This window comes from Mastigoproctus giganteus, chromosome 1 (assembly GCF_048544385.1).
Source record: "Mastigoproctus giganteus isolate SK-2022 chromosome 1, ASM4854438v1, whole genome shotgun sequence".
Classification (NCBI taxonomy): Eukaryota; Metazoa; Arthropoda; class Arachnida; order Uropygi; family Thelyphonidae; genus Mastigoproctus; species Mastigoproctus giganteus.
Window position 1 is genome coordinate 36,674,520 of NC_143575.1, and position 21,185 is coordinate 36,695,704.

The window sequence follows — 21,185 nt, forward strand, 5'->3', positions numbered from 1 at the left end:
CGATCCCGCTGGAACTCAGCATTTGTGAACCGGTTCCCGAGGCAGTAGGATGGACGAGTATACAAACGTTGAACTGGCTGACATGCACCTCGCGTATGGAGCTACAGACTGTAACGGGCGCGCCACTCTGCACTTGTACCAGGAACGTTTCCCACACAGGCCTGCTCCTCATTGGATTCTTACTACACCCTTTCACCTTTGGATTTATACCTGAAACTGCCTTTGGATTTAAGACATTGTATCATTTATCAGTTTGATTAATAATTATAATCTGTAGTCCAAAATGGAGTGAACCAATATTGAAGTGATAAATAATCATGATGATGATGATGATCATCATTTATCACTTCAGTATTGGTTCACTCCATTTTGGATTACAGATTATAATTATTAATCTAACTTTTCTCTATCCAGAACATTATAGGATTCTTCATATATTTCCCCTTTTTATGCTTAGATACATTAGCAATTACTCCCCTAATTGAAAATTTTTAGATTTATACGAGATTATAGAACTTTAGCCGACCCCTTCTAAATCTCCATAGCCCTCATCCTCTGCAGCGTGTACTTATCAGCTGAAGACGTTGATTCTGGCAACGATGCTCGGGAGGTAAAACTTACTGATGTTATGCCTGTCTCCTCTCTCTTTTTGTAATTTTATAGTTTTTAAATTTTTTAAATTGCTGCTTTTGTAATTTTTTTCTGTGTATGAAATAAAAAAAAATTGAATAAATACAATAAATAATTCTATTCACATGTTCGTCGAACATTTCTTTTTTGATTCAATCAATTCAGCGAGCACAGTTGCGAGTGCTGCACAAGCATGGGGGAAATTCTGACTTACGTAGCATTCCATGGAATGCGAGTCGGGGAGTTCCTGTATTTTAAAATTAATTTAACACACACACACACACACACACACACACAATAGAACATCGGTTATCCGGAATAATTTGAAAGGCTGATTTTTCATCTCTCTTTTTTTTTTAATGGTAGTATTTGAGACAAATGTTTATTATGCTATGAGAGTATTTGTCTTTTTTTTTTTACACCATATATATTGTGAAATGTTGGATTAGGACTAATTGGTTTTCTTGAGTGAAACCACGAGTGATAGTTTAGTCATTAGTTTCCATAAACCCAATTTTCAATGACATATTTTGTTTTCTTCATTTAATATTATGTTTAGTTTAGCTCCAGATTGGATAAGAATAATATTAGCCCAAAACTGTGCGATTTATTATTTTTATGTTTTTTTTTTTTTTTTTTCCCCTTCAGTAAAATGTAAACGAAAAGAAACAGCACTGAAATCGGCAGAAAACCAGGAAGAATGTGATATAATCAAATTTATATTATTAAGGAACTTGAGAGATTTTGCAGGCAGCAAAAAAAAAAAAAAAAAAAAAAAGTTCCAACAAACAAAACAAAAAATGATTGAACAATTTAAAAAATTTAATTTTTTCCACATAATTTGCATTAAAATTCCTATTCAAATATACATACTCATACGTATGTATATGTGCAAATTTATTATTATTATTTTTTTTTATTAAATAAATTCATTTTTTTCACAATATTTAAAGTCTTTTACCTTAATACATTATAACAGAATCGATTTAATTTTACCTTACATTCGATTATCCGGAAAATTTTGCTATCTGGAAGAGGTCTGACATTAATTATTCCGGATAACTGATGCTCTACTGTACCTCCAAATACTTGGCTATGTGTATAACCTTCAAAAGACTGGATTTCTGATGTATGTACAAAAGGTACTAGGAAAGTTTTGCAATACAGCTTTGTTTATTTAATTTTTTCAAAGTAATTTCCTCTACATTCAATACACCTCTCCATCCTCCGAAACCAATCTTTAAACCAGTTCTGCCAAGTTTCACTAGGGAGTAAAGCACACTCGTCTCAAGCCCGTAGAAGGTCCTCATCACTGGAAAACCGCCTCCCTTTTAGCTTCATTTTCACATGCGGGAACAGTGCAAAGACGCAGGGAGCAAGGTCTGGACTGTAGGGAGGGGCTCGAGAAGTTTCAGTCCTGTCGTGGTCAAATATTCGGTGCAGGCTTTGGCGCGGTGAGCTGGAGCACTATCGTGATGGAGGTACCAGGTGTCCATTCTTGACTTTGGCCACAGGTTCTTCATAGATCCAATGACTTTAGGCAGGCATTGTTCAGTATACCACTTAGCTGTGGCTGTCTTCTGCGTGTCCAAAACGACACGTTCCACAATTCCACTCGATTTGAAAAATACAGCTATCATTTTCTTCTTTACAGATCGGGATTTTCTGACAATTACGGGTGTGTCGTCATCATGAAAGACCCAAACTTTGTTTTGAGCCTTGGTCGGCAGATTGTAATAGTACAGCCAAGTCTCGTCACCTGTCACGATGTTGTTCACATACCGAGATTGTCCCTTATCAAACTTTTTTAACATCTCCCGGCACCAAGTCACACATCGTGTCATCTGCTCTTCAGTCAGTTGATGCGGCACCCAGAGAGAACAAAGTTTCTTCACGTGCAAATGATCTTGCAGAATCGAACGAATTGCTGGTGCATTTAGGCCCAAAGTATCCTCTATCTGTTGGTAGGTCACTCGCCTGTTTTCGTCAAGCATTTTCCTCACAGCAGTAACGTTTTCCTCCGTAACTGACATTCGTGGCCTTCCCGGCCTCTCAGAATCCTCCAGAGTGAAATTTCCCCTTTGGAATTCTCTATACCACCTAAATATCGTTGTACGATGTGGACAATCATCATCTAGTGCAAGAGTCATTTCTTCTAAGCACTGGTCTATGGTTAAACCACGCACGAAATTATACCGCAAAACTGTCCTTATCTCATTTCGTGACCACGATGCCATCGCAAGCACTTTACACTCTCACTACTAATGAATAACTGAGCCCATCGACTTGGTGCAGCGGCTACTATGCACGTATGAACATGTCTCAACATGCAGCAACAAGCAGCTTCCTGTGATTCATTGTTGCGTCATATTGCAAAACTTTCCTAGTACCCTTTGTATTAAATGAAACAGCAAAGGGCAATAAAAAATTTATCTAAAATAATGAGAATATCCTTGGATTCAGGGAATGTCTTTGCCGATCAGAGATGTGAAAATGTCTTCTATTCACAAGCTCTGTTCACAAGGGTGAAGTGGATAATTGCAGATTTGTAAGCTTTACATCTGCTGCCAGGGAAAATAGAGTCAAATAGTAAAGAAGTAATTGAAATGCACTTAACAATCACACTTGATTCTAAGCATTCCTTTGTTCTTGTGGATTATAGAAGGCTTGGGTTAGGAGTTAAGGTAGTAACTTAATTTTTGTTTACTATCTTTTGTAATAATTTTTTTTTATTTATGTAATTTTGAAAACTTATGTTCTGTAATTAAGTTTTCTCTTAGATTTCTTGCTGAGTTTGGAGTCCTAAGTTTCATTTGTAAACTAATTTTTTTATTACCATTAATAATAGTTGCTGCAAGAACCACTTCAAATGCTTTGTAACAAGATGTCATAAATTCAATTGTCAATTGGGAATAACTGTAAGCAGTTCCTCTGAGTCGTGAGTTCATCTCCTTACAGTTTGTCATGTTTGTTTATTAGTCCAGAAGGCAATCCTGATTAAATTGATTGTCTTCTGTGAGCCAGATGCAAGGGTGGTACAGACTCAAAAAAAACTTTGTGCATTTCTAGATGAAATTAAATCGGTGAAGAAATGAATAGATGCCCAAGATACAAATAAAATTGAGGATTTTTAGGGATTCAAGTTTCTGTAGATTTGTCAGATGATTCATTCTTGATTTGGCCTCAGTGGAAAATGATAAAGTGTGGAGTTCTGGTTTGAAAGGACAGTTTTGTTGGGCTATTTCCAGGAAAGTAGGAAACATTTTCCTGACAATAGGAATTTTTCCTGCATTCCTGTTATCTACTAGTACCAGATATGGATTAAAGTGATACTTTTACATATCCTAAGAGTTCTTGTGTTTCCTCAAGACCTTGCTGATATTATTATTAGCTGTATGGTGCAAGGAAGCCTGAAGCTTATGCTGCACCAGCCAAAACAAAATTCCCGAGATACCCTGAGAGAGAGAGAGAGAGAGAGAGAGAGAGAGAGAGAGAGAGAGAGAGAGAGAGAGAGAGAGAGAGAGAGAGAGAGAGAGCATGCTCAGGACCCTGGGTGTGCCAAGCCCATACTCACCAGATGTGAGCCCCTGGGATTAATATATATTCAAAAGATATATCAGAGGACAAGAGTTTTAAATGAATGGAGAGCTAACGTTCAGAGGATGTGTTAGGATGGTAAAGAACACAAAAGAGTGCTTGGTCTCAGTTGTATCTATTCTGCTGTCAGGTGTGTTGTCAATAAAATGAGTGAGTTCGACTCTTGGCTAGGACAACTAATTTTGATATAGGGCTAACAAGGACTGGATACCAATCGGAAATAGGAGACAGTGAGTTTCATTATGCTATATATGGTGTATTTACAGAAGATAGGAGGGATGTGGGGTTATGACACCATCAAATCTTTGTGGTATGAGTTTGTTGAAAACAACAGAAAAAAATGATGGTTGGAGTTATCTACAGCCCAGAAGATTGAATATTATTAGTAATGGCCATATGGTGCAAGAAGCCTAAGGGTTATGCTGCACCAGTCAAAAAAAAAAACAATATGCTTTCCCTCTTGCCGCCATCTCTTGGTATAAATGTGCAACAAATGTGGCGCCTGCACGGAATGGAGTTCATATCATGCACCCCCATGGTAGGTGAATTTTGTTGATGTAGCGGTAATGGTTGTGTAGGAGCAAGCATCCTAATGGCACGTCAGCTAGAATGTTACTCCAAGTTCGAGGTACGTGGAACAGTACGATTTCTGTGGGTGAAACGTCTGAATTGTTCTGAGATTTGTCATGAAATAACAGCAGTGTATTGGGAAAGTGTAATGTGGTGTGCAGCCATAGTGAATTGGTGCCAGAAGTTTGAAAGTGGTCACACAGAAGTGATGGATGATGATCAAAAAGGAAGGCCACAGCGGACAATGCATGCACAACGCAACACTTGCTTCAAAGTTTTTGATGGAAGATGTGGCAACATCCACCGTACAGTCCTGGTCTTTCGCCTTGTGACTATCACATCTTCAGCAAGCTGCAAGAACATCTAGGGGGACAACGATTTCAATGAGCAGGTGCAAACAGCAGTTCAACGGTGGCTGAATGACCAAGGAGTGGATTTCTATCATCAGGGAATTGAACGTTTGGACGCACGTTCCAAGAAGTGTTTACACCAACTCGGTGACTATGTGGAAAAGTTGTGCAAGGAATGTGCTTTCTATTGCATGCTACATACCTCAATAAATGTCTCTTGGGCTATAATTGCCAGGTGTAACTTATTTTTTGAATTACTCTTGGTGCCTCCGTAGCCAGGTGGGCAGGAGCAGCAGTGCGTAGCACACGCTTCTTAATTAGACCGGGGTTCGAGCCCATGACCACCAAATAGAGAGAATGCGGAAAGGTCAGGGAATGACCACCGCATATATTCCAGGAGCAATATGGCCTTAGTTGCTAATGCTCCTAAAAAAAAAACAAATAACAAATAATTGAATTACTCTCGTAACTTATCAAGCTGACCTTTGAATTTCCCCCAACTGTCAGCCTGTACCACTCATATAGGTAACTTATTCCAGTAATTTATAACTCACTGGCTAAAATAAAACCTTTTTGAAAATTCTTGAATATACAAAATAGCAACAAATTCTTGTAGCTATTTGTGTATATTCACTCCCAAGCCTCTTTAACACTAATTCCTGTTAATTCTCTTCTAGAGGAAGGGGGGGGGATTTAATTAACTTGAGTACAGTACTTTTAAAAATCCTGTTTTGCCTTATTTCCTTCAAAATAGTCTGTCATTCCTAAGGCTCAACTTCAATATTACTCACATTTCTTCAATGTTAACCACAGGCTGCAAGAATCTCGTCCCGTAACTTGAATTTATGGCCCCTCTTTCTAGAATCATTTATAACAGTGAAAATTTTATCCTCATTCGTTTTACTTATGCCTCTCAGAGCCTTAAACACCTCAATCAAGTCTCCTCTGAGGTGCCTAGTTTCCAAGCTGTGCAAACTACACCTTCGTAATCTTTCCTTATATGGATGCCCTTTTTGCTATCTCACCAGGCGAGTTACATGTGTTTGGGTCCTTTGAAGAAGCTTGATATCTTTCCTTAGGTGCAAGTCTCCATACTTGAACAGTGTTCCAAGTGTGGTCTAACAATAGTCTTATATAATGGGATTATGATGTCCTTATCTCTAATAGCAAATGTTCAATAAATCATCGAAAGAACACCATGGGCCATCCTTGCAACCTGTCTGCAATACTTAGTGAACTCGCAAGTCTTTCTTTTACTACTTCCTTTAGTTCAGCTCCACCAAGTGTATAAGTTATTTTGGGGTTTCTGTACCCTATTTGTAAGACCTTGCATTTTGCTGAATTAAAGCATAGCTGCCACTTTTCTGACAATCCCTGAAGTCTATCTAGGTCACCCAGAGAAAGTTACTTGCTGGACTGTATTATTCTGACAATGAAGTTTGGCAGAGGTAGTGTGATGTTCTGGAGCTTTTTTTCATGGTTTGGCCCTGGGACCATTGGTTGTTTTGGACAAAATCATCGATGCTGAGGACTATCTAGAAATCTTAGACAGTAATTCATTACCTACGTTGTGGGAGCACATCAGGGGTAGGCCTATGCACTGTATTAGCAGAACAGTGCTCCATGTCGCACTGCTTGCATTGTAACAGATTGGTTTAAGGACACAAGTGTCAAAAAGCTGTACTGGTTAGTGCAGACCTGACTTCAGTCCTATAGAGATCTTCTGAATGGTGTGTGCGCGTGCTATGAGAGACTGCCGAAAAAACAGAGCTGTACTGATCACTGCTTTGAAAACTGAATGGTAGAAATTATTGGAGATAATTTGCAACTGGTGGAAAGTTGTCCATGAAGACTAGATACTGTCATAAAGGCTAAATGGTTCAGCATGCATTATTAGTTTTTCCTGTGAATAATGGTGTAAATGTGCAGGTTTCTGAATATAAACATTGGCACAATGTATCTGGGAAACATTAAACTGAGTTGTATATTGTTGCTGGTTTGTTCATTTATTATTCAGCAAATAATAGTTGATCTAGGAATCCTATTCTGTATAGCATGCATGGTATGAATGTGGTAACAGTTTTTTATTTTGAACCACAATTGAACTTATTAGTAGTTTGTAAAATAATCCCTCTTTCCATTCTTACTAACTGTTGCTTTATTGAAGAGATTACAATTTGTGGCACAATCCTGCATAATTAGCTTTTATATTATTTCTTGGTTTAAAGTAATTATAGACTCATAACCCACTTGAACATGATATTTGTTATTTGTACAACATTGACTATCCTTTCTTTTGGTAATGCTGAGATGTATTTCAGCAGTGAATAGAAGAGCAGAACTTACTTAACCTTGGACTGCTCAGGTGTTGCCTTGGAATATGATTGTTATTTGTCCTAATTCTAAGATAAAGAACATTTTGCTTATTGGAAGTGGGGGGGGGGTGTTTTCAGGCATCTCTCTATAAATGTTATTAATGCCAACCCAAGAAATAATTATTTATCACACTTTCAGTAGGTGTTTCTTGTCTTTATTTCTCTATAACCCATGTTTTTTTTTCATATCCTTTCTTATAGCCATCTTCCAAGAAAAGGAAACTTTTTGTAGCTAATGATGTGCAAGGTGAGTATTGCTTTTTAGGGTTTTATGCTAGTGAGGCTTAAGCCTCAATAGCATATATATATTCAATTTATTTTGAATAGTAAATTGAATCAAATTCATAATTGTTATTGCTATTTGTGTCATAATTATTGTGGTATTATGGAAGGAGCTCTCATTCATATTCTGAAGTGTTCGTTGGTCACAAACCCACAAATATAACCAGTTGGCAAACTTAAATACAAAGGTTGGGGGGGAGCATATTGAAAAGTTCTTAGCCCCACATAGAAATAATGACAATGAACTTTTGGTGATGGCATCACCGTACACAATAATGGTTGATGGCTGAATGGCAATTATCACAATAGTGCAGACTGTAGGCATCTTATATGAATGGGTGCAAATATTTTGGCAAAGGAACTGGATTAATCAAAGGATTTCTTGAATATGGGGTCTACTTCTGATCAAAAAATTGATCAGTGCAAGACTTCCACAGAATTGTTGGTGCATTACAAAGCAAAACCTGAATTTTTCTTTTTGCTTAGATATGGATTCTCCGCTGTCAGCCTGAGTTCAAAGTAGCAATCCAAACAATGGAAAGTTCACTTCCAAAGAACCAAAACTGTGGTTCTCCACTTCCAGGAAAGCAGACGAGAAGAAACAATTTTAGGAAAGCTAAGGATTGGACATAATCACCTCACTCACATGTATCTAACTAATGATAGCGCTCCCCAATGTACATGTCAAGTACAATTGACCATTTGCCATTTGTTAGTGGACTGTCCCCACTTTCAAAACATCCTCTTAAGCGCCTTAAAATCAATTACTAATACACAGTCATCAGTAAATTTATTGCAGATTCTGGGAGATGATCACAATAAAAAATAACAATTTACTTTCCTAAATTGGTTAGGAATATATTATAAAATATAGTTTTTTTTTTCATATTCACCATTAGAAAGACACAATACGGCCCTAGCAGCCTATGTGTTGTTAAACCCAGCAATAACAACAACCACTTCCAAAGGAGGCAAAAGCAAAGAAAGACTGATTATGTGGTCTACAGAGCTGGCAACTAGGCACCTCAGATGGGACTTGGTTGAGGTTTATAAGGCTCTGAGAGTGGTTATTAATATGAATGAAGGCAGCATAATTTTCACTGTTATAAAGAATTCCAGAACTAGGGGGCCATACATTCAAATTACAGGGGAAGGGTTTAGAAGAGTTGATTGTAGGAAGTTTTCTTTTAGCCAGCAAATTGTTGATTAATGGAATAAGTTGCATCCACAGGTAGTCGAGGCTGACAGTTTGAAGAAATTCAAAGGTGAACTATTCATAGTTACATACATGAGGAGGAAGTGCAAGGTGTATAATTTGGCATCGGATCAAAAGCCTATGGCTTCTTTGTGCTCTTTGGCAAGTACTAATACTCACTGCAAAGTAAATGAGCATGTTGGAACATGGTATGGCAGAAAACTAGAGAAAGGTTCAAGGTCACTTGCTGTGCTTTTTTCCCACAAATTGTGCTTGTTATGTAGTGGCTGTGCACAATCTCATTATTTAATAGCCACTCCTTGTATAAACACAAACCTTAAAATTAAATATTGGCTGATCTGTAACCACTCATCAGAACATCCAGTTTTCTTTAGATATCAGCTCCAAGTTAGAAAAACAGTTTTTGCCAAAACATAAATTTATATTTTTAATTCAATATTTAATGCCTTCCATTTTATTTTGAAAGACTTTTGAGACAAACGTGTTTCAAAAGTCTCTTTTTTGCACTTATTTTTTTACAGTACAAGGTACTAAGAATATATCTATCTAGGAAATGTGTATAAATTATGCACAAAATATACAACAAATAAAAATGTACAGCACATGCTTGTGGGCAGACATAGTGTCAAATGAATATGTGCATTGTAAGATGGTGCATTATAGCAGGATGAGCTGTATGTAGTCAGTGTATTCAGCTAGGTGGCAGGTGTTATTTATGGTCCTCTGTTAGCAAAGATAGAAAATGATGACACTTTGAACCTTAACATTTAACTATATTAAATTAGTAGAATTACATTAAATGTTCAAGCTTTTGCTTGTTTTGTTGCTGATTTCGTGAATGATCGATATAACAACCGTTTTTCTCATTCACCTATGGGGTCATTATATAGAGCTTTGACTGTATATTCAATGCTATTAGTTACTTCCATTTTCATGTGTATTTCAAATTTGGTGCCCTTCATGGTGCATGATATTTGAAATTGGGTTTTGCATTTTCGTCTTTACTCTGTAAAAAAAAAAAAAAAAAAAATCTTTTATAAACAACTAGGGCAAGATGGTAGATGTTTATTAAACAAGTGGAAACTTTAACCTGAATCTTTAAATGATGATCATAACACACCATCAGCACTTGTCTGGTACTGTACCACTCAAAAAAATTATTACACTAAACGTTCGACTATATTTCAAAAAAGGTAGGAAAAGTTTCAGATTTTTGCTTAACAGTTGGCATTAGCTTAAATTGGCATTAAATTGTTAAGCAGTGATCTAATTGGCATTAGATCATTGCTTAACAATTGGCATTAGCATTAGTAAAGGCACATGATGCAAGAAAGCAAGCTTATATAGCATCAGCCAAAAAAAAAAACCACCTTTCTCATTTCACCCATCCACTTGCTGCAAATGTTTGTCTAGTTCTACCTCGAATCTATTTAATCTATCAACTTCTACAACAGCTGAAAGTTTGTTCCAGCAATCAACCACCCGCTGGCTAAAGGTAAACTTCCACACATCACCACAATTGTCTTTCCTCAATTTGAATTTATGCCCTCTCAGACAGATTATTCTGAGCAAGAGGAAGAATCCCATCAGCATTAAACATTCTCAAACCATTCAAGGCTTTATACACCTCAATCAGATCACCTTGCTGGTGCCTAGTCTCCAGACACTGTAATTTGCAAAACTTAACTCTTTCTTCGTAAGAGTAACCTTTTGTTCCATTCACTAATCTTATTGCCCTTCTTGGTACTCGTTCCAGCAGCTCTACATCCTTCTTAAAATGAGGACCTGTATACAGAACTCAAGGTATGGCCTGACCATTCCCTTATACAAGGGGATAATCACCTCCTTATCCCTGCTAGAAAAATTCCTGTATATCATTGACAAGACACGATGAGCTACTCTTGCAGACAGTCTGCACTGCTCAGAAAACTTCATATCTGCTTGCACAATTACCCCCTGGTCCTTTTCATTCTCTGCAACTGTCAGTGTAGTATCACACAGTTGATACGTTACTCTGAGTTACTGCTTCCCATATCCAGTACTTTACGTTTATCAATGTTAAACTTCAGTTTCCACCTCTCAGCCCATCTGCTCAACTTTTCTAGAACCTGTTGCAGCAGCGTACTGTAATTAGTGTCATTAACAACCCTGCTGACCTTAGTATCGTCTGCAAACTTGGACATTAGCCTGATATACCATCATCAATATCATTAATAAATACAGAAAACAACAATGCACCCAACAGTGAACCCTCGGGGACTCCACTAATAACATTATTCCACGAAGAGCAGTGTCCATTGATTACCGCTCTCTGCTTCTGTCACTGCTCCAATTTGTTCAGCAGTCGTCAATGTGCAACAGTATCAAAAGCATTTCTAAGGTCCAAATATATGATATCAAAATTATTCTTTGCATCCAGTTCCTTTGTGACCACATTTTAGTGGCCAGACATACTTCCCCTTAACAAACCCATGCTGTGTCCAAGCTATAACTGAAATCTTGTCTAGATGATCCTGCGGTGCTTCTTTAAGCCATGCCTCCATTAATTTCCGTGGAACAGAAGTTAAACTAACAGGTCTGTAATTACTTGTCGCCATTGGGGTCACCTTTGCACATCTCCAGTCCATGGGTACCTCTCCTGAGTCCAAGGAAGTCTCATAATTATTGCTAAGGGTTTACTTACTTTGTTGCCTTCTTTAATATAACTGGATAGATCGGATCCCATCCACCCCAGGTGCCTTTCTTATGTTTATCTTCAACAATTTCTCTTCCACTTTGCTCTCAGTTATTACAAAATCATCTAGCTCACTGCCAGAGTTTAATTAATCTCTGGTGTTCCCCTCCCTGAATAACTCCTCGTATGTGAATGTAGATGCAAAATATTCAGTTAGTTATCTACCTGAGCAGGATCAACACCAGTTAAACCATCAATATCAAGTGGACCAATCTGATTCATCCCCTTCCTCTTAGAGTTTACATAAGTAAAGAATGCTTTGCTGTTTTTCTTTGCATCCTTTGCCAAAGATTTCTCGTAATCTGCCTTTGCCTGCCTAACCTACTTTGTGACTTGTTTAAACACCAGCTTATATCTAACACAGGTTTCTGTATCACCTGTTAATTTATATGTATCCCATGCATTTTCTTCTCTGCCACATGTCTCTTTAGTTCATCTGACATCCATTTAGCCCTAAACCTTGAACAGTATTTCTTAGTTGATATGAAAAGTCTACTAGCTTCCAAGATTAATTCTTTGAATGCTTATCATTTTGAATTTGCTGTTGGTAACATCATCAGTTGGGTCACTGTATAGAATTTAAATATTGTCTCAGACCACTATAGTCACCTTTGCGAAAGCAAAAACCCTTCCCTTTACTCCTGATGGTAGTTACCTCTTTGAGTAAATCCCACTTCAGCACACGGATCACTGCCACCTAGTGGTTCCTTTATCTGCAGATTTTTAATTCATGAAGAATCACTACTGATAATCACGTCAAGAGTATTACTCCCTCTAGTTGCCTCCCAAACATGCTGCTGTACAAAACAATCATCCAATAAATCCACAAAAGCCTTGCTAGTGTGTGAGTGACCAATCCACAAATTCCAGTTGATATCTGGGAAATTAAAATCCCCCATTATAATTATAGACACTCGGATTTATTGGCCCACTCTACTCCTCTGTACAGCTGTTTATTATACTCATCAGAGTCATTAGGCCTATAACACACTCCTACTCTCAAATTTGCTTTCACATTTCTTATGTCAGACCAAACTGACTCGACACTGCACTGTCCTGCCATGTCGACTGGCTGTACTTCCTTGGATTTTGTGTTTCTTAACTAATAGCATAACCCCTCCTCCCTGTCTATCCTTCCTGTACACACTGTACTCCCCAAATTCCATTTCTGCATTCCCCCTATATCTGTGTGACACCACATCTCTGATATCCCAACAATATCTGCCTTTGATGTTTTGACCAACACCTCAAATTCATCAAATTTATTTTCCAAACTCCTAGCATTGGTGTAACCGCAAGTATACATGCACCTGTTCCTATTCTTAGCTACCCTAACACAACCAGTGTGTTTACTTGTACCGAAATGACTCCCAGCAGCCTCTGAAATACCCTGCATCTTGTTTTCCAGCCTACTGCTCATTCTAATAGAAGCAGTGCAAGAATCACTTCCACCTCTGCCAGCGGCTACTGTTAATCTATTAGTCCATGTATCCCCCAAGCTAACAGTTTTCTGACCCACTTAACACTGCCTCGATAACATCAGCAAATATTCTTGCACCCTTTCTATTTAAGTGTATCCCTTCCCTGTAGAAGCAGTCTCTCCTGTTAACAAGCACAGACCAGGGTGAGAAAAATTCTACTACTTGAGCCTTGCACACCGAATGGATCGGCCCTAGAGTGCCGTTTAGTGCAATGTTATTTTTAAGGGGCACCTGTTAGGTATTCTGTTGCTACCACCAGTTTAATTACAAGAATTATTTGCTTGATCTGTAATTCCAGTCTGTGATAGATTTATGAATGCTGAAGTATAGGAATTTGTTACCCCGTATTTGACATGGAATTTTCATTTCCCAATATCTCAGTACTTTGGAGTACAAATTCTGATATAAGATGCACAGAAGGGATTTTTAATGGAAATTTTATGGGAGGGAAAATGGCTTTATTTCAATAAATTTGCAGCTTTATTTATTGTCACTGTTATTAATTATAAACTATTTTGCAGAAATAATCTACTTTGAATGAGGTGATTCCTGTGTTTCTGCTGTCTCTACAATAAAGAATAACATAAAATTACCTATGAACTGGTAGAGAAAAAATCAGATCAAGTTTTTGTAATCAAAGATGTTATTTACCTTGTGTAGGGAAGCTGCAAATAAGATTATTAGGGAAGTTTACTTACTACATATATGTAAACATGATTTGAACAACCCAACCATTAGTTGCTGCTAGCTTTACTCAAACCCATTAAGTGAATAACATTGGGTATTTGATTCATATGAAGTTTGCTATGTCTGGAGATGGCGTATTTGGAGATAAAGAGTTCCTCAGTGGATGTAAACAGTGTTCAGAATGAGTCTTTTGTAAAGCTTGAAGAGGGTGCATAAAATTCTTTTGGACCCTAGTCATACCCACTTTAATATCCTGGTGCAGTAGTTAGCTCATCCTTCAAAAGGAAGTTTATTAACTCTGCTGTTTTGATGCATCCTACACACTTCAGAACTTGCTACCTCAGACTATTTCATCTTTGGATTACTACTTCACTGAAAATTGAGGCTACTGTAGTCAAGTGGTCAGGCACAAGGCTGCACGAGTACACATGCTTTGAGTGACTGGGGTTCAAGCCCATGATTGCTAAATCCGGTGTGTTTCTTGTATTCTCTATCTTCTGAACTCCTCTGACCATATGATCATCCTGGAGTATAAGCAGAAAATTTATTTATATAACTGTCAAAATAAATTTGCAATTGATTTTTTTTATAGTGGTTGTCAATCAGTGGACTACCAGAGGACAACTGCATGGATATGCACTGTAAAAAAATTTGTCTAACCTAATAACAGTTATGTAGAAAAATTAATGAGGTAGGACCAAGATTAAATTTAATCCAGGTAGGACCTGGATTAAATTTTTGTTTAAAAATATATTTACAAATAGCCACACATTATTTTCAGAATAATGAACTTGAATAATTGGACACTTTTCCTATTGGTTATGTAATACAAAAAGCATAAGTCATTTTTTTTTTTATAAAGTTCTGTGTTTGTTCCTTTTGTGTGTCTGTTGTAATTGCCATAACTTCTGCTTCATTAGAAAATTTTTATTTTTATAATTTCTTTCATTTGAATAAAAATGAGAGGTCACATGATGATGTAGGGTGAAGTAAACAGGAACATTGCACAATGATTAGTGTTTGAAAAGATATTCAGAAATTATTGTAGCATGATGAGTATTGCCACAGAGTAATTTCAAGTTTTCTTGCCCAGAATAAGGACTCTTACTTCTGGTTGCATTTCTCAAGCATTTTGTGATCTCTAAACGTATTGTGTCTCTGATTTACTTTATTTATAACTTTAAAAATTTAAATTCTAATTTTAAAAAATTGAATCCTTTCCACTTGTCAAGAAATACTGTAAAGAACAAATCTTAATAATGCACATTAAGATCCTTCTCTTGTTGTTTCTTATCTTCCTTATCTTGTTATTGTTTTTGAAAACGTGCATGATTTTCCTTTTAACACTGAGAACTGGATGATAGCATGCAAGTTATTTTTGTGCCAACAGATATCACCTCACCTTTGCAAGTGATGTACCAAGGGTAAGGGACATGCATTCAATGCCTGTAATTTCCATCTGACCTTGTGACAATTGATCACTGAGACAGATAGTGAGGACTAGCTATCATTTCATGGGTTCTAGAGGGGATATAATATTAAGAAGGCCATGGATAACTCTGCAGCATCATAGGGGCAAGTCATTTGGACTACGGTGAATGATGCATGGTGGAATATATGGCCAAAGAGCATTTGTAACATTCAGGAACTTGCCAGTGTTCCCAAAATTCAGTTATAGATTGCAGAATTGGCAAATGAGATTGGCTTTGAAGTGGATGTAAGTAATGTCCATCATTGGTGAAGATGCTGGAATCCCATGATGCTAAGATAACCTAATGAAAATATTAAGTTGGCGTAATATGGGATAAGAGTGTAGGAGGAAGAGGAAATACAGCCAAATTCACAAGTAAAACAACTTGTTTTTCTTTTGGATTTGGCACTATTTGGATAAATAGGCAACCCCCTGAGAATTAAATAATATTAGTATTGGCAATATGATGCAAAAAAGTTCATTTGCCCATTGCTTTCAATTAATTTTCCAAACCTTCCTTAAATTTATTCAGACTACCCACCTTCACACAATACTAAGTGGAAGTTTATTCCGAAAATTGATTACTCTTTGGCTTAATGCAAATTTTCACACACATCTGTTCTGTATTTAAATTTATGTCCCCCACCCATACTCTTCATCCCAGAAAGAGTAAAGATGCAATTAGTATTCAGTTTACTTAGACATTTTAAAGGGTTATACACTTCAGTTAAGTCAACCTGCAGATGCCCAGTTTCCAGAGACTACAATTTACAGAACCCAGTCTTCCTTGGTAAGAATATTCTTTTGTACTTGCAACTAATCTTTCTAATTGTCTCTGTTCCCTTTCCATTAGATCTGTTTCTTCCTAAAGAGGTTCCAAACCTATACGTAGTATTCCAGATGTCTCCTAACCATTGTCTTATGAGATAACCACCACTTGTCACAAAGTTTGTCAGCTTTTGTCCCAGTTGACAAACTTCCTCTTTGGCATTGACAGAATCCCATGAGCTGTTCTAGCAGCATCTTTGCATTACAAAGAGAATTTCATGTCAGACTGTACATTTTGCCTAGATCTCTTTCATACTCTACTACTTTGAGTTTGTACCACCCAATTTGTTTAATTTAAGTAGATTCTCTTGGAGTAGCATATTCCTGTTTACTGTCATTAACTTCTGTGCCCACATTTATATCATCAGCAAAAAAAAAACATCAAAAAGTGCTTTAAAACATCCAACGTGTTATAAATGCATATAACCAGTCACCTGAGAAGTCAAAAAGACAGTGTTTGTAAGATCTGCATTTGAGTCAATAGAGTATTGACTATTGCATGCAGTTCAGGAAAATGATCCTGACTGATGAGCACAGTTTTGTGAGTGGTGTGATTAGAAGTTAAGCTGGTGATTTTCAGGATGTAATCGTATGTTCAGACAGTTGTGTTCAGATGTCATCTAATCACAACTGTGTTTATTAAGCCAGCAGTGGTCCTCACCTCACTCTACAGATAGATATTAACCTGCCAAAGAATATAGAAAACTTTCCATTTGCAAAATAATTAGATCTTATAGATTGATGCCAATACTAGTCAAAAATGTTTTGGATTGTTAATGAATAATGCAGTTCCTGTAATATGAAATGTGTTTCTAGATCTGGTGTAGCTCTATGTTTTCATTCTGATATTTGTGCATGTCCGGATTATGAATTTCTTTAATTATGGAATAGGTTACTGGAGGTATGCTTTTGATGTTCTCCTCTCCAAAGTTTCCAGACCTCATACCTTTAGACTTCTTTGCATGAGCATAAATGAAAGATAGAGTACACTCATAAACCACAAACATTGCAGGATATATGAATGATTATGCAATAGGAAGCAAGTAAAATTACAGCTGTCATGCCCAACACTGTACATTGGGCTGTTCATCTATGTGTGATGGTGGCCAACATTTTGAACATATGTAAATATGTATCTAATGTGTTTAATAACATTTTTTTGGTTGATATTTACTCAGTAAATTTTCTGTGATACCACTTATCAAAGTGTTTATACATAATTTGAGTATGTTTGCCCTCCTCTAGGTCCACACATGAAAAAAGTTTGAGTGTGCATATTCACAAAAGGGTTAATAAAGCATTTATCCATAATGCGCTCAAACAGTGCACTCTGAGGCTGATTTCTTCAACGGAAGGCAAAATTGCATAGATTATTTGAAAAGACATTTTAAAATATGATGATGTAAAAATTATGTACCATCAACGACATTTAAAAATAACTTTTGGGCATGTGCAAACAAAATGCCACCTTCTGTAAAAGGTTTTAGACATTTAGTTTACAAAATGAAATACTTTTAGTTATTTGATGTACAGATTTTTTTTTTTTTTTTTTTACTATCTGTATGTTTGACACTGTCTTCCTAATTAGCTGTAACAGTGATATTTTACAGATGTACTTAAATCATCTGTTTTATTTCCTACTGTAGTCACAGAAGAGCACAATTTTAAATTGCAAGTAATTATTGTTAAAAATGCCTTTATGCATTAATTAAACTGGTTCATTTTAAATTAACAAGATATTTTAATAATTTAAAATAGTTTTATACTTCACTATGGCTGTATATACCCTTCTCTGTAATTAAAAATTAAAATATTTAACTGAGTTGCTGCAAGTCCTACCTGTGCCTGAACAGAGGAATAAAAAACTACAAACTAAAATAGACATTGCAAGTATGAGTTGTGATCAGAAAGCTTGGACTTCATGAAATTGTGGTGTAGTGCAAGTTGACTTACCACAACTGGTGACTCATCTAGACATCATAGGGCATGAATTACCTCTTTATATGCAGCCAGTCTGAATTACCATGCTTTAAATATAAGGTGTTTTAATCTGTTTCATCATATTTTAAAATGAGCGAGTTTACTGACCCACTAATTCGCATAGAATTTTGCCTCAAAATTTCTACAAGTGTTAAAAATGGCATTTGGAGAAATGCCATGTTTGAAGATGGTTTTTTTTTTTTTTTTTTTTCAGTGGATCATAAAGTTCAAAGAGGATCACTTTTCCATCAGAAATGATCCTTATCTGCAAAGTTGCTGGTAATATTGGTATTTCTTATGGGAGAAATGCCAATTTCAGTAGCAACAAAGTAACAACACATTACAAAGAGATAATCACCTTATCCCTGCTAGAAGCTCAAGATTTGGGTAAGCTACATGTTTCAGCCAAGTTTTTATTAACTTTTGTTCTGTTTGTGAGAACCGTTTAGTATTAGTAGTGTCAAACGATGCAAGAAAGCAAGCATATAGAGCATCAACAAAAAAAAAAAAAAAAGAAAAAAAAATTGACACCCACCTCACCCACTATCCCCTCTAAGAATTTGTCTAATTCTTTCTTGGATTTATTCAAACTACCCACTTCCACAAAATATTGAAATTTATTCCAACAACCAACCAGCCACTGGCTGAAGACAAACTTCCACACATCCATCCTGCAACCATCATGTGTAGTCAGTAAGAGGAAGAATACCATCAATATTGAGCTTAACTCAGTCCATTCAAGACCTTAAACTCCTCAATCAGATCTCTTTGCTGGTGCCTAGTCTCCAGCTACTGCATAGTTGCAAAACTGAAGTCTTTCTTGCCAAGAGCACCCATTTGTTCCCTTCATCAATCTTGTTGCCCTTTGTGTCTGTTCCAGCAAATCTACATCCTTTCTATGATGTGGCCTTGTACAAAGGGATAAGGAATGAGTGTTAAACTTCAAATGCCATTTCTCGGCCTAATTGTTCTAGATCTTGTTGTAGTAGTTTACTCTGATTACTCATTAATCACCCTGCTGACCTCTGCATCATCTGCAAACTTAGACATTAAGCCTGATATACCTTCATCAATAGGCGCCTCCGTAGCCAGGTGGGCAGGAGCAGCAGTGCGTAGCACACGCTTCTTGATTAGACTGGGGTTCAAGCCCATGACCACCAAATACGGAGGATGCAGAAAGGTCAGGAAATGACCACCGCATATCCCTGGAGCTATATGGCCTTAGTTGTTAAAAGCTCCTAAAAACCAAATAACAAACCAACCTTCATCAATATCATTAATAAATATTGAAAACAACAGTGGGCTCCCAGCACTTTATAATAGGATGATATTATATCATGTTTGATATGTGGTTGTGTACAATAAATGAATATTATGGACTATAATTTTAATTATAAAATAATGATATTTAGTAAAATTGTATTGTTTGTGCCTTGCATTCTCACTGATGATTATAGAGAGCGGAAAGTTTTCATATGTCAGGATCTTCATTAAGGTGCTGCTGCTGACATATGTTTTTTTACCCTGCGTCCTTTCTAGTGACATTGTGAGTAGCATCTATGACCTGGAAAGGGAGTGGAAGCATCTGTCTTTTTCAAGGCCAAAAAAAGCAAGACATTCTTGATAAAATGTGAAGTTGGTGCTGATATTTTTTGATTGACAGAGCTTACTTACAGTGAATTATAAATTTGAACTGAATCATTATGAATTTGTCCAGCCATCACTCCTATAAAACAGTTCTATGGTGGGTGTGCAATTCTGTTCTAAGACATTACTGAGGGGATTTTTCAGAAAAAAAACATAGTAATTCCAAAAGAAGCTTATCGGAAATGTGCCCAGAAGTGTTGGAATTAGTGATGCAGTATCAAAAAGACTGCTTTGAAGTAGTTCCATCCAAAATAGCTGGTAAGCTTTATTTCCTAAATAGCTCCCATATATAGTTTTTTTTTTTTTTTTATTCCTTGTCACAATGAAGCTAGGACTCTAGCAGAAATCTAGACGACATAACTAAATACTTTGTTAATTACTGACAATGATAAGTTGAAGTGAAACATTTTATTATTGCTAATAATTGTAATGTTCAGTTAAATCCAAAATAAACCAGTTTAATTGATGCAGGGAAATGCATGTTTTTATTTACTCTTTTGTTCTCTTTGTGAGAAATGTTTATGATAGGATGGTGGTATATATAATGTTTGATAAATAGTTTAGTCTATAAAATAGCAGTATTATGGACTATAATTTTAATTATGAACATAATTAACACTGCCACCAGGTTAATTAAGAATCGCTTGTTTTAAGGTTAAGTTTCAAAGAATTAATGTTAGTCTTGCATTTGTGTTATACAATATGAAAAAATTACAAATCTGATAGGGTTGTGATACATCCCTGAAAGGGTGCACATACTTAATTTAGGGTTCTTGTTGAACTGTGACACGAGTGGATATTAGAGGTCTTTTGATTGTTTCCTTTGTTGATGACTGCGTTAGTTCCAGTTTGGTGTGACAGTTTGTACATGGCGATTTGGTGTAATGTGAAGACCAGAAGTAAAGTAGACAAATGAAGAAGTTAGCTCTATTTTATTAAAGGAATACTTTTAAAATTGTTCAAGTTTAGTAACATGAACGAATTTGAGAGTTGGGAAGTAAATGAAGAAATTAATAAGGTTACTGATAGCTTCTTTTCTAATGGTATAGATGGTTTGACAGTTAGGAACCCAAAGGAATTGTTTTTATACAGAAACAAGAAATTAAGAAACTGAATTAAGAAAAAAATATGGAAAAACCAAAGAAATTTTATCACACATCAGAAATAAAAGAATATATATGTTTGGCGAAGGTAAGGAAAGCCTGCACGAGAAGCATGCAAAAGTTTGATGAAATTTACCAGTAAAAGCACTTTGTCGTAATGGCATTTGTATTTGTTGCTTGCTTGGTAAACAGACGGTGGGTGTTATCGGTCAGGAGTAGAAATTGAATCCCATG

The 21,185-nt window shown here is 36.5% G+C and overlaps 1 protein-coding gene across 2 annotated transcripts in view; it reads left to right on the plus strand.

Annotated features, from left to right (window-relative positions):
- REG (proteasome regulator gamma) overlaps positions 1 to 21,185 on the plus strand; it is a 260,001-nt gene that overhangs the window by 120,518 nt on the left and 118,298 nt on the right. For both annotated transcript variants that reach the window (XM_090379525.1, XM_090379534.1), the window contains exon 5: positions 7,724 to 7,769. In XM_090379525.1, the coding sequence (XP_090235651.1) occupies positions 7,724 to 7,769 (46 nt within the window). The remainder of the gene's footprint in view (positions 1 to 7,723; positions 7,770 to 21,185) is intronic.